The sequence below is a fragment of the Coregonus clupeaformis genome, chromosome 29 (assembly GCF_020615455.1).
Source record: "Coregonus clupeaformis isolate EN_2021a chromosome 29, ASM2061545v1, whole genome shotgun sequence".
NCBI classification, from domain to species: domain Eukaryota; kingdom Metazoa; phylum Chordata; class Actinopteri; order Salmoniformes; family Salmonidae; genus Coregonus; species Coregonus clupeaformis.
Window position 1 is genome coordinate 64,445,636 of NC_059220.1, and position 14,406 is coordinate 64,460,041.

A 14,406-nucleotide genomic window follows, 5' to 3' on the forward strand; every position below is an offset into this window, starting at 1 on the left:
TGGAGTCTTGTGGACTAGATCATCCAGTTTTTTGTTACCCCTCTTTTTATGTAAACCTTCCTGTAGCCATCCACCTGTTACCCACATCCTCCTCCACCTCTTCCCTTCGTTGACATCTTTTTATTGTTTTTTTTTAACCTACAGAATTCTACTACAAGTCCTTGCTGACATTAGAGCCAAAAGTAGTCATCCTTTTTGTACCTGATATTCTAAGTATTTCATTGTAATTGTTTTCAAAGCCGTCTCGCCAACATGAACCGCCCTGCTGCAGTGGAGATTACCTACGAGGGCATGAGGTTCCTCATCACACACAACCCCACCAACGCCACGCTCAACAAGTTCACTGAGGTGAGGCCGCCACGCTGTGTGTGCGTGTATAACCAATTCAACACTCGAGTTCACTGTGGAGAAACTTGCACATACAGTACCAGTCAAAGGTTTGGACACACCTACTCGTTCAAGGGTTTTTCCTTTGTTTTACTATTTTCTAAGTTGTAGAATAATAGTGAAGACATCAACACTATGAAATAACACACATGGAATCATGTAGTAACCAAAAAAGTGTCAAACAAATCAAAATATATTTTTGATTCTTCAAAGTAGCCACCCCTTTGCCTTGATGATAGCTTTGCATTCTCTCAACCAGCTTCACCTGGAATGCTTTTCCAACAGTCTTGAAGGAGTTCCCACATATGCTGAGCACTTGTTGGCTGCTTTTCCTTCACTCTGCGGTCCAACTCATTCCAAACCATCTCAATTGGGTTGAGGTCGGGTGATTGTGGAGGCCAGGTCATCTGATGCAGCACTCCATCACTCTCCTTCTTAGCCATATAGTCCTTACACAGCATGGAGGTGTGTTTTGGGTCATTGTCCTGTTGAAAAACAAATGATAGTCCCACTAAGCACAAACCAGATGGGATGGCGTATCGCTGCAGAATGCTGTGGTAGCCATGCTGGTTAAGTGTGCCTTGAATTCTAAATAAATCACAGACAGTGTCACCAGCAAAGCACCCCACACACCATAACACCTCCTCCTCCATTCTTTACGGTGGGAACTACACATGCGGAGATCATCCGTTCACCTACTCTGCGTCTCACAAAGACACGGCGGTTGGAACCAAAAATCTCAAATTTAGACTCATCAGACCAAAGGACAGATTTTCACCAGTCTAATGTCCATTGCTCGTGTTTCTTGGCCCAAGCAAGTCTCTTCTTATTGGTGTCCTTTAGTAGTGGTTTCTTTGCAGCAATTCGACCATGAAGGCCTGATTCACGCAGTCTCCTCTGAACAGTTGATGTTGAGATGTGTCTGTTGCTTGAACTCTGAGGTGCAGTTCATTGCCGATTTCTGAGGCTGGTAACTCTAATGTAACTCTGGGTCTTCCTTTCCTGTGGCGGTCCTCATGAGAGCCAGTTTCATCATAGCACTTGATGGTTTTTGCGACTGCACTTGCAGAAACTTTCAAAGTTCTTGAAATTTTCTGGGTTGACTGACCTTCATGACTTAAAGAAATGATGTTGTTCCTCTTTCATTATTTGAGCTGTTCTTGCCATAATATGGATATGTCCTGTATACCACCACTGCCTTGTCACAACACAACGGATTGGTTAAAAATTAACTTTTAACAAGGCACACCTGTCAATTTAAATTCATTCTAGATGACTACCTCATGAAGCTGGTTGAGAGAATGCCAAGAGTGTGCAAAGTTGTGATCAAGGCAAAGGGTGGCTACTTTGAAGAATCTCAAATATAAAATATATTTTGATTTGTTTAACACTTTATTTGGTTACTACATGATTCCATATGTGTTATTTCATAGTTTTGATGTCTTCACTATCATTCTACAATGTAGAAAAAAATAAAGAAAAACCCTGTACATCTGATTACATGCATCAATAACCTCACCAATGTAGCCTATAACAAACTCACCTCAACCTACAATTAAACACATATTTTAGAGTACAAAATTGACCCTCTCTCCATCCCTCTCTCCCTACCCCTCTCTCTCCCCTACCTCTTGCTCTCTTTCTCTCCTACTTCTTGCTCTCTTTCTCTCTCTTTCTCTCTCTCTCCCCCACCTCTCTTGCTATCTCTCTCTCTCTCCCCCTACCTCTTGCTATCTTTCTCTCTCTTCCCCTACCTCTTGCTATCTTTCTCTCTCTCCCCCTACCTCTTGCTATCTTTCCTCCTCCGCCTCTCTCTCTCCCCCACCTCTCTGCTATCTTTCTCTCTCCCACACTCTTGCTATCTTTCTCTCCCCCTACTCTCTCTCTTCTCTCTCTCTCTCTCTCCCCTACCTCTTGCTATCTTTCTCTCTCCCCCTACCTCTTGCTCTCTTTCTCTCTCTCCCCCACCCTCGCATCTTTCCTCTCCCCCTCTTGCTATCTCCTTCTTCTTTCTCTCTCTCTCCCCCCCCTCGCCTCCTCTTGCTATCTTTCTCTCTCTCTCCCCCACCTCTCTTGCTATCTTTCTCTCTCTCCCTACCTCTTGCTCTCTCTCTCTCTCTCTCTCCTACCTCTTGCTATCTTTCTCTCTCTCCCCCACCTCTCTTGCTATCTTTCTCTCTCTCTCTCCTACCTCTTGCTATCTTTCTCTCTCTCCCCCTCACCTCTCTTGCTATCTTTCTCTCTCTCTCTCCCCCTACCTCTTGCTATCTTTCTCTCTCTCTCTCCTACCGCTTGCCATCTTTCTCTCTCTCTCTCCCCCACCTCTCTTGCTATCTCTCTTTGTCGCTATCTTCCTATCTCAGGAGCTGAAGAAGTTTGAGGTGAACACGCTGGTGAGAGTGTGTGACGCCACCTACGATAAGGTCCCAGTGGAGAAGGAGGGAATCCAAGTTGTGGTAAGGATAACAAACGCACACACTCCCAGAGAGGAGAGCAGTCAGAATTTCTACTGAACCAAAACAGGATCCCTTTGTTTCCTTCCGAGGAATTGAGGGTAGTTAGATTCACTTTGCCCCTCTCTGGAGAACTTCTGTTAGTCCGTCTGTTCCACTGTCCTCAACTGTCTGCCTCCCGCTGTGTGCTGAGCTAATGGGTGGAGAATTGGAAGGAATCTCTGGCTCAGATCCAGATGAATGGTGTTCCACCCAGGCCTTCTTGCTCTCTCTGTTGCACTCGTATGTGCACTGTATTGTCTTTCTCACAGCTAAGGCTAGTATTCTTAAAATATTTCTCTACAACATTCTTATTTTTTTCACTTGTCTCACAGGTGATTCAGGAAAACCAGAGACACTTTGGGATAGGAAATGTCTTATCCCCTCTCCTTGATACAGTTTTAATTAAGTGATCACCACCCCTCATCCTGGAGTGTTCCTCTCCCCATTATGCCTGTCACTCTCCAATGTATTGGATTAAATGTTATGCAGACTGTAATCACAATCCTGTTTCATATTGGTTGAGCACCGAGACCGGAAAAGCCATGCGTAGGGTTGCACAATTATGGTAACTTTCCAAACATTTTAGAGACATCCTGATTGGAAAGTTCCCAGAAACATGAGGGAATTGGCAGAAAATATGGGAATCGTCCAACCAGGATTTTTGGGAAAGATAGCAGAATTTTCAAAGCATGGCCAAACGCACGGCTGATTGGCAAACTACAGTGAAAAGCTATTAGTAACAAAACCCTTTCTGTCTGTTCCTGTCTTTGTCACTCTTCAAAAATATGAAACATGATCTGTGATTGTTGCCTACATAAAACTGGCCCATGATGTCAAAGGACAGTCACAGACTGGGAGAGAGAAGGCTGCAACAGGGAGAGGATGATGTGGGAGAGAGAAGGCTGCAACAGGGAGAGGATGATGTGGGAGAGAGAAGGCTGCAACAGGGAGAGGATGATGTGGGAGAGAGAAGGCTGCAACAGGGAGAGGATGATGTGGGAGAGAGAAGGCTGCAACAGGGAGAGGATGATGTGGGAGAGAGAAGGCTGCAACAGGGAGAGGATGATGTGGGAGAGAGAAGGCTGCAACAGGGAGAGGATGATGTGGGAGAGAGAAGGCTGCAACAGGGAGAGGATGATGTGGGAGAGAGAAGGCTGCAACAGGGAGAGGATGATGTGGGAGAGAGAAGGCTGCAACAGGGAGAGGATGATGTGGGAGAGTGAGAGATTGCTGAGACTGAGTCAGCACAAGTGCAGAGGCTCAGATGGTCAGGCTGTCTGCCAGGACACACTCACACACACACAGTACTTCAGCATATCAAGCTTCCCAACTTAGACACACATGATACAGCTGCTCTGCTCCAATCAGGCTTTGAGTCCTGTACTGCCTTTTGAGCATTGAGCACTGGTTAATCCTCAAGTCTGTTGACGCACCCGTGCTTCAATCTAAGTAACATTTTAAAAATCCCCATCAAAATCCATCAGTTTAAGATAGAGATATCTGTTTTTAGCATGGGCTGCGTCTCAATCCACCGCATCCGCCTATGGCTGGCTTCCGCATCTGCTGTGGAAGGTGGCCGAGTTACAGCAGTGTTTTCAGACCATGAGACTTCCCGAAAATCGGCCTTCTCACGACAACGTCTGTAGCATCTGAACAGTTTGGCCTACAAACTATTATGGAAAGGGGAGACTCACGAACACGATGGTGTTCACCGTTTTTGCTCTACGACCCCCACAAGTGTCACGAGACTCGTCTGAAGGTAGCCCATTGATAGAGGAATTATGATTATGACTCAAATTGTTCCACCCCAATACTGATGATGACTGTGTGAACTGTGTTAGGGTTATCATTATAAACCCACTAACAGAGGGGGTGAGTTAGAAACTGCTGAGACAGACATTCCAGGAGAAAGGAGACTTAGAAGATGTCCTATTTAAACATTCTATACTGTGGAAATGTACAGGCCGCCTAAAGGGGGGCGGAGCAAAGTTCCTTTGTGTAAAAGCATATATAAAGGCTGTATATGTGTTTTGGCGGGAGAGCTCTCCATGAATAAATAAAACCAGAGCATTACAACCTCTGGGAATTATTCAAGCTTGAGTTTAATTAGAGATAGAAATACTCGTGACACCCATACAAACAAATGGCAACAAAAATAAGGGGTTAAATATGCGTACAAAATATATATATTTCCTTAGCGTTCTTATATCTCCTAGACATAAGACACACTTCAAAACCTTATTCCATATTATTACTTTTTTGACTGTCTTTGCCATTTTTTACGTTTATTCAATATGTTTCTGTGGGCTATAGTAGGAAAGGCCGAATTCAATATTTTATCAAATAGTTTCAATATATTTGTTTATACCTAAAGGGTATCAAATAGCTAAATGATCTGTGGTAAGACCATCTTTAAAAACATTATGTTAGCTTAGTACCCCCCCTTAGCCCTTAAATGAACCCCCATCCCCAGCCCTTGGTTTGGTCCATGTTGATGTTTTTGTCCCTCTTCCGCCGTAGGACTGGCCCTTTGATGATGGTGCCCCGCCCCCCACCCAGATAGTGGATGACTGGCTGAACCTGCTGAAGACAAAGTTCAGAAACGAGCCTGGCTGCTGTATCGCCGTGCACTGTGTGGCGGGGCTGGGCCGGTGAGTGTGTTAACCTGTGTGTGTGTGTGTGTATATGTGTGTGTATATATATATATGTATATGTGTGTGTGTGTGTAAAGTGGGACATTTGATATGAATGAGTGTATGTGGGCTTGATTGTGTCGCGTGTCAACGACTGAAGCCTGTTCCAATGTTCTATGCTAAGCCTGTTAGCAAGTTAGCGTATGTTTTTATCCTCTTATCAATCTCTCCCTGTCTATTAGCCTGCTAGCATTAGCCTGGTGCTTCTGTGGTTCTACCGGCTATTCTCATCCCCTCACTTTATAGCTAGCTTCTCTGCTGTTAGCGCCACTGTCTCTGTTAGGCTATCCAGCTAGTATTTTTCTCCAGAGTGTGCGCTGGACTCCTCATCCTCTCTGTTCAGTTTATTTCCTGTTAGTGTTGGCTTCTCTTTGTCTCTCTGTCATACTTCGTCTGGTCCTTCAGGGTATGCTCTGGACTCCTCATCCTCTCTCTCTAGCTTCTGTCCGGTTAGGTTTAGCCTCTCTCGTTCTCGCTCCCTGTTAGCCTGGTTCTCCAGGGTGTGCTGCTGTACACCATTTACATTTCCCGGCCCTCAAGTTGGCCCCATAGAGCACGTGTCACTCATTCCACGGAGGGCTGAGTGTCTGCGGGTTTTCACTCCTCCCTTGTACTTGATTGATGAATTAAGGTCACTAATTAGTAAGGAACTCTTCTCGCCTGGTTGTCTAGGGCTTAGCAAAAAAACAGAAGACACTAGGCCCTCCATGGAATGAGTGACACCCCTGCCATAGAGGCTCCCTCCCGCCGTCTGTGCCAAGACGGGCTCCACACTACTCACGCCTGTCCAGGGTTATAGCCTTCATTGATTCAGCGCATCGCTTAGACCAGTGTTTCCCTCCTCCAGTACCCCAACAGCCCAACTCCAGTCCTCCAGTACACACAACAGTACACATTTTTGTTGTAGCCCCAGACAAGCACACCAGATGCAACTCACCTTAGGGCTTGATGATTAGTTGACAAGTTGAATCAGGTGTGCTTGTTTCCTTGTGGGGACCGGCGAAATGTCCCCACTTGTCCAAATGATCCTTGTTTTACTATCCTTGTGAGGACTTCTGGTTCCCACATGGATAGTAAAACCACACACACACACACACACATTGCTGTGGGCTCCCTAAGCAGTGGTGGTCAGACAGACCTGTTTTTCTGCATTCATCTCCTGGTGCTGTGTTTACTGCAGTCCTCAGGGCCGGCAGCATTCTGATGGTCTAAATCAGACCAGCCAGCCACAGCCTTTAGAGACTCACAGCGTGGGAGGAGGAGCTAGTGGTGGTTGTTTTTCGCTCTCACACTCTGTTACGCCTTCTCACTTTCTATCTCGTCTCTGCCAGGGTTTCCGTTAGCCGGTAATTGCCGGCTTTCGGCCAATACATTAAAAGCCGATAAATAAAGTTGTTGCCGGCCAAATTAACTGGGAGAAAATACAATCCCGTTGCTAAATAATGCTTTTTATTAATTGATGGAAATATCAGTCGATGTAAATGCATTTGACCATCATGCTTATCGGTCTAGAGGTTAATTAGCAAAAAATATATATATTTCCGTTAATCGTCATGTTCCTTATTTATCATACGCGCATAGCATATAGCGCTTACTTTGAGCGAAACATCTTGTCAGACAGCGCTGGTGCTACTGCTGCTTTTATAAGCCCAGTCATTGCGCATTCATTCTAAATGCAATTGTGTGTTAACGGTTGATGGCCACAATGTGAAAAGAGCTACTATTTTTATTTCTCAACTGGTAATTGAAGTGCGCATCCGATTCGACTATCAGCACATCACCCACCACTTTGCAATGTGAGCTGGAGGTAGTATGCATTTTGAAAACATATACTTAATTGTTTGAATGTTAAACCTGAACGTTTTACTACATATTATTAGACATGTCTTGGCTTGCGTCAAGGTAGTGTATGCAAAATCCGTCCATAGAAACGGAAAGGCAATTATTTTACAACTTCCTCATATGCCATTGAAACCAAGTTAATTGCTATTGGTTTTCATATCAACTTTCTTTCCTTGTCCAGAAGTCAAAGGCACAATCCTAGTCATATTAACCAATTCTAGTTGTTGCATCTTTTAGATTTCTAACTGAGATTTTAATCTCTGTTACATATGGAACTGCTCGCTTCAGGTGCGCTGTTTAGAATGGTGTATTCCCGCAATTTGTTTGAAAATGACATTTTATTGGCTGATCATTACAGGAGTTGCATGTTCTGTTAAGCTAAATTACCATAATCTAAATGTGATTTCTGTCATTCTGTGCACTGTGGGTGGAAGCCCTAATGGTTTGTCATTCTGTGCACTGTGGGTGGAAGCCCTAATGGTTTGTCATTCTGTGCACCGTGGGTGGAAGCCCTAATGGTTTGTCATTCTGCGCACCGTGGGTGGAAGCCCTAATGGTTTGTCATTCTGTGCACTGTGGGTGGAAGCCCTAATGGTTTGTCATTCTGCGCACCGTGGGTGGAAGCCCTAATGGTTTGTCATTCTGTGCACTGTGGGTGGAAGCCCTAATGGTTTGTCATTCTGCGCACCGTGGGTGGAAGCCCTAATGGTTTGTCATTCTGCGCACCGTGGGTGGAAGCCCTAATGGTTTGTCATTCTGTGCACTGTGGGTGGAAGCCCTAATGGTTTGTCATTCTGCGCACCGTGGGTGGAAGCCCTAATGGTTTGTCATTCTGTGCACTGTGGGTGGAAGCCCTAATGGTTTGTCATTCTGCACACCGTGGGTGGAAGCCCTAATGGTTTGTCATTCTGCGCACCGTGGGTGGAAGCCCTAATGGTTTGTCATTCTGCGCACCGTGGGTGGAAGCCCTAATGGTTTGTCATTCTGCGCACCGTGGGTGGAAGCCCTAATGGTTTTATGCACCCAATGCAAATGGGTCCTCATTTCTCAAATGGCCGGTAAATTAAAATCTTCCCGGTCACGTTGTCCAGCTCCACATTTTCCTAACGGAAACCCTGGCAAGCACAAAGGGTGCTCATTCTGTCAGTCTCTTTCTCATATTCCCTCTATCGCTCTCCCACTTCTCTCCTCCCCCTATTCTCTCTGAAAACCCACAAAAGAATGCTCTGTCAGCTTTGAGTTTTGACATTCTGGGCTGTCTGTCTGGGGAATTTTAAAGTTTTGTGGTGCATTTTTTTCCTTCTTGAGAAGTTTGCTTACAGTAACACACTTATCACACCAATTGTGTGTGGGCCAGGTTGTGAACGTGATGCCCCAGCTCATTTGCAGTGAACCCAGGCCACCCCCCTATGGGTTTCCCAGGCCAATGTCTCAGCTTTACAGTACACCCCCACCCTGCTACCCACATAACCTTGACACAGCATGCTTTACACTACATCCCCAGGCTAGTATATGTCGCTCGCGTTCTCTCATTTATTTATTTATATATATATTGTGTCTCTGTGCTGTAGAGCTCCAGTCCTGGTGGCCTTAGCGCTGATTGAAACTGGGATGAAGTATGAGGATGCGGTGCAGTTCATACGACAGTAAGTACCACTAACTTCCACACCAGTGGAGGCTGGTAAGGGAGGTGGGGGGGGCTTGTATGGTATCAAACACGTGTTTTGATACTGTTCCATTCCAGCCGTTACTATGAGCCTGTCCTCCGATTTTAAAAGTGCCATCAGCCACCACTGTTCCACACAGGGCACGAAGCCCAAGAACCAATGTTTCTGTGCAGTGGAACCTGTAGTCATGTATTCTCTTCATTGGTTTGTTAGAATATGCCCAGGGCACATATTGATGTTGTTGCAGTTGTGCTGCATGGTCTCTTGTGACCATGAGACCACTTTTTTTTATTTCTCTCACCTCCCTCCCCTCAGGAAGAGACGTGGAGCGTTCAACTCCAAGCAGCTTCTTTACCTGGAGAAATACAGACCCAAGATGCGTCTGCGGTTCAAGGATGCCAACGGCCCCAACTGTTGTGTCCAGTAAAGTGTCTGTGTGTGCGGCATCTCATCAAGAACACAGCAGCTAGTGGGAACAACATTATTCCAACCACGGGGAGAGAAAATGAGAGAAAGCTGTCAGTAATTATTGTGATTTGTTAACACTGAGACATGGCTAGTTGATCACAGAATCGATGAATCAACGAGCAAATGATTACATTTGAATTAATGCAAATCTAGGGGTCCAACCAGCCGAACCAATGAACAAGAAGGTCAACGCACACAGATATAGGCCCGCCTCCAAGATACCAGGGTCCAATCATTTTTTTTTCCCAGCGTTGAATCATGGGATAGCTCTTCCTCTTATATATATATATTAATTTTTTTTACACGAAAGTTTAACAATGGTGAGAAAAAAAATCAACAAATGTTAAAATGGTATCAATATTGATGATTTGTTTATTTTTCTATTATTAATTATATGAATTATGGATTTGCCCAGGGTTATGTACCTTTTTTTAGTGTTTGTAAACCCTTCAGCACATTAGAAGAAAAACAAAAAATTACTGTCCATTTGGCTATTGATGTATTTTTGTACAACACAAAAAGTTCCACTGAAAATGCAGTAATGTTTTTCTCTCCACCCCACTTGCTTGGATTCACTTTTTAATTACGGGGTTGGCTGGGTTTTAAATATGTCCGCTGTATTTATTCACTGGCTATAACTAGCAAGGCAGTCTGGAGTTGAGTTGGGGCAAGGACACTTTTCTTTTTTCTTTTTTTGACTTTTTTTTTTTATAATTTAAAAAAAATCTTGCGGGAGTGCAATATTCAGTCCACCTCGGAAAAGCCCCCAAACCCCTTATGACCATCTCACTCACTCACTCACTCACACACACACACACACACACACAAACACACAAACAAACAGAGCCAGTTTCACAGGAAGGCACTTGGCTAGTCTTACTGTAGGTACTTTTTTCCATTCACCAAGGCTGCTTACTGGGTTTACAATAGGACTTCCCTACAATGACTGCGCATGCAAACAGATGCACACACACACAACGATCTCAACTGTTAATCCCTGGTCTCACTCTGAAGGAAAAGAGGTGGAAAAGAAAGCAAATGGTCTGTTTTTTATCATCGTACCCATTTTGAAGACATCCTCAATTCCTATTGGTTTTAAAATAAATAAAGAAATGGAAATAAGATTAACCTTGTATGATGTTATTTCATGTGATTATTTTCTCACCTTTTCCATGTTTTAGAGTATTTGAAACGAGTGCCTATTTATAATTGTTTTGGTCTACTTGTCATTCCCGCAGAATGTTTTGTGACATGAGGAATTGCTGAGTCACACGTAATGTTATCATGGCAAATATATCAATCATCTATTTGATTTGGATTGTGTCTCATCACCAGGCGAGCTCTATCCTGGAAGAGCGGCAGGTAACCTAGCGGTTAAGAGCATTGGGCCAGTAACCGAAAGGTCACTGGTTCAAAACCCTGAAATCTGTGCCCTTGAGCAAGGTACTTAACCCTAATTGCTCCTGTACGTCGCTGTGGTTCAGAGCGTATGCTAAATGACTCAAATGTAACCCACAAGTCAAAAGGAAAAGAGAACACCAGACAAACACTTGGAGGCCAGAGCTTGAGGCTAATGCATGGGGTGTAAATAGCTGGGGCCTCTTACCAACTGTGCGTACATTTCTTAAAATTCTGGCGTGTGTGGAGATTCTAGGATTTGCGTGCGCAACAAATTATTGGGATTTATCAAACTGTCTCATGCAAAATATGCATGTTTTCATTCACAGAATACTATAACCCCTCCTGGGAAAAACCCTGCATTCACATTTTATGGTAACCACAATGCCCTAATTTGCTGTATGTTTTGCAGATGTTGGAACTGGGCCATGATAGTTGCTAAAACAAAGTGCAATGGCAAATGATCACATTTCTGCTGAGGTGTGGGCAGAATGTTTTAATCTTTTGCAGTAACTTTCTTTTAACACAATGCATGCCATTGCAAACACTGGCTGTGCATTCTGCAAGATTGATGTTCTATTGAACAATTTAAAAGTAGGGGAGAGCCAGGACTAAAGTGACACTGGGCGATAGTAATACACCCATTTTCACAAAAGCGAGTGAGTGCATACATAATTGTATTTTTTATACTGGCCCCTCGTGGGAATCGAACCCACAACCCTGGCGTAGCAAACGCCATGCTCTACCAACTGAGCTACATCCCTGCCGGCCATTCCCTACCCTACCCTACCCTGGACGACGCTGAACCAATTGTGCGCCGCCCCATGGGTCTCCCGGTCGCGGCCGGCTACGACAGAGCCTGGATTTGAACCAGGATCTCTAGTGGCACAGCTAGCACTGCGATGCAGTGCCTTAGACCACTGCGCCACTCGGGAACCACTGATTTAAGGCTTAAACGAAAGGAGGGTGGTTGGGCCTATAATGCAAACCCAACTGTTGTATGTTTGAATCTCCTCACAGACAATTTTAGCTAATTTGCAACTTAGCATATTAGTTAACCCTTCCCCAAACCTAACCTTAACCCTCTTGAGTCAATTTCTGCGGCCCTGCGGAAATATAATTAGCATCATAAAAAAATATCCATAAAGATCTGTCTGTTTAAGATGGAGATATCTGAATCTACCACATCCACCGATATCTGCATCTGCGGTGAAAGATGGCAGAGCTACAGCGGTGTGTCAGACCATGAGACATCCCCAAAATCGATCTTGTCATGAAAAGGTATGTAGCGTTATTTACATTTTACATTTACGTCATTTAGCAGACGCTCTTATCCAGAGCGACTTACAAATTGGTGCATTCATGACCCTTCTATGGAAAGGTTACACTCTCACGAACACTTACGTGTCGGAGGTTTTGCTCTACGACCCTCACAAGCGTCACGGGACGCGTTTGAAGTCGGTACCGCCAATCTGCCAACTTCTGTCTAACGTCCGAATAGTTAGGGCTACACACTAATATGACCCCTTTATGGAAAGGTGAGTCTCTCACGAACACGTACATGTTGTTTTTCTCTAGGATGCCCACAAGCCTCGCCTGAAGGTAGCCCGGTACAAGTTTTAAAAAAATGAATGGAAGTATATTATTGGAAGTAGTTTAGGGCCTAAAAAAAGGGGTTAAATATGTGTACTTAAAAAAAAAAAATGTTTCCTGATGTTTTTTTATCTCTCTCAGATATAGGGCAGACCATAGACTGTACAACATATGGGCGAAGCCATCGATGACATCACCCCATTGTTTCCTATGAGAATGCTCAGTGGCAAGTTTCATTTCAGCGTGTCGCCATCTTGCTACATGGAGGGGTTAGGTGAAGGGTTAGCTAACATGCTAAGTAGTCGTCCATATTGTGTACAGTCTATGGTCTGTCCTATAGCTGAGAGATAAGAAAGATCAGGAAACTTTCTTTTTTTTAATTGTACACATAAAAAGAAAAAAAAATAGGCACTAAACTACTTCCATATATACTTCCATTCATTTTTTAAACTGGTACTGGGCTACCTTCAGGCGAGTCTTGTGAGGCTTGAGGGCGTCCTAGAGAAAAACAACATGTACATGTTCATGAGAGAAACATTGCATGCACAGTTTGGATACTCTAGGAAGTGACGTTGCAGGCTCGGTTAGTGCTGCCCCCTCTCATGGAGTATCTCAATTTGAAGGCCTACCGAGGTACTGCAGACTCATTGGCAACTAAAATGTCCTTATAACTTTGTGTGTGGTTTTAAAGTAATCGGTTCAAGGACATACATCTGGTGAAATAGAAGCAATTATTGGTACCATGATTGTATACAACAACAAAAAAATCCACGAATATTAACAACGAAGATCGCCATTTCCCCATTCACTATAATCAGAGATCCAGTTTTCTGGAAACAATGCCTGCAGTACCGCAGTCGGCCTTCAACTTGAAATCCTCAATGTGAGGGGGCAGTCATCCTCCCCTGGGACAGACACTTCAAAACAAACTTCCTTTATATTAGACAATCCGTTTTCCCATGTATGAATATGTTATTCAATGCGTTTCTATGGGCTAATAGCAGTAAGTCCAAATGCAATGTTTCATCAAATTGTTTTATATTTTTTATATACCTAAAGTGGTCCTAAAATTCTAAATCCAATATCTAAATGGTCCTTAGTTTGACCATCTTAAAACAAATCCATATGTTAGCTTAGTATAGTAGACACGCTTTCCCTTCAAGTTCAACATTTATAAATACCAACCTTTGCAGGAAAACTGCCGCATTCGTCTTTTTTGTGCGCATGCACCTTTGATAAGTCTTCCCTAAAGAAGACTGCCCAAAACGGTGTGCTATGGAGAGTTGTCGATGGCCTATTCTCCATGAGAAGCGATGAAACTAATAAGTAAGCTTCACATCAAACACTTCCTATCAAGTAGCCTATTTATTTGCAGGTTAAGTATCTACAGGTTGGACGAGGGTCGGCCATTATCTTGGCCAAATATTGCATACTCCTTATTGGGCTCCCGAGTGGCGCAGTGGTCTAAGGTTTGGCGGCTGTAGGCCGTCATTGTAAATAAGAATTTGTTCTTAACTGACTTGCCTAGTTAAATAAAAATAAAAGTGCCAGTCTTTCTGTTCAGGTATGTTTTTGTGAAAAGTTAGGGTTATGAGTTGATATATTAATTGATGATTTAAAGAGGTAGGCTAGGTAGTGCTATTGAACCTCAAGTAGAAGTTACCTGACGTTAGGAATGAGAAGCTAACAAGTGAAATTGATGCTTTTCCGTCACGTTCTGATTAGCCTGGCTGAAGCGCGACCCACGTGACTACACAGCGAGCTGGCTTCAGCCAGACTACTTTCTGATATCAATGAGGGCCAAACGCCATCTGGTGTTTGTACAATGAATTATCAACAAAGTCTTCATGGTAAAGCCCATCA

The 14,406-nt window shown here is 43.9% G+C and overlaps 1 protein-coding gene across 2 annotated transcripts in view; it reads left to right on the forward strand.

Annotated features, from left to right (window-relative positions):
* Positions 1-10,680, forward strand: part of LOC121572293 (protein tyrosine phosphatase type IVA 2) — a 41,943-nt gene extending 31,263 nt beyond the window's left edge. For both annotated transcript variants that reach the window (XM_041884319.2, XM_041884318.2), the window contains exons 3-7: positions 240-348; positions 2,751-2,843; positions 5,403-5,533; positions 8,989-9,063; positions 9,400-10,680. In XM_041884319.2, coding sequence (XP_041740253.1) covers positions 240-348; positions 2,751-2,843; positions 5,403-5,533; positions 8,989-9,063; positions 9,400-9,511 — 520 coding nt within the window. In that variant the 3' untranslated portion in view covers positions 9,512-10,680. The remainder of the gene's footprint in view (positions 1-239; positions 349-2,750; positions 2,844-5,402; positions 5,534-8,988; positions 9,064-9,399) is intronic.
* Positions 10,681-14,406: the final 3,726 nt, after the last annotated feature.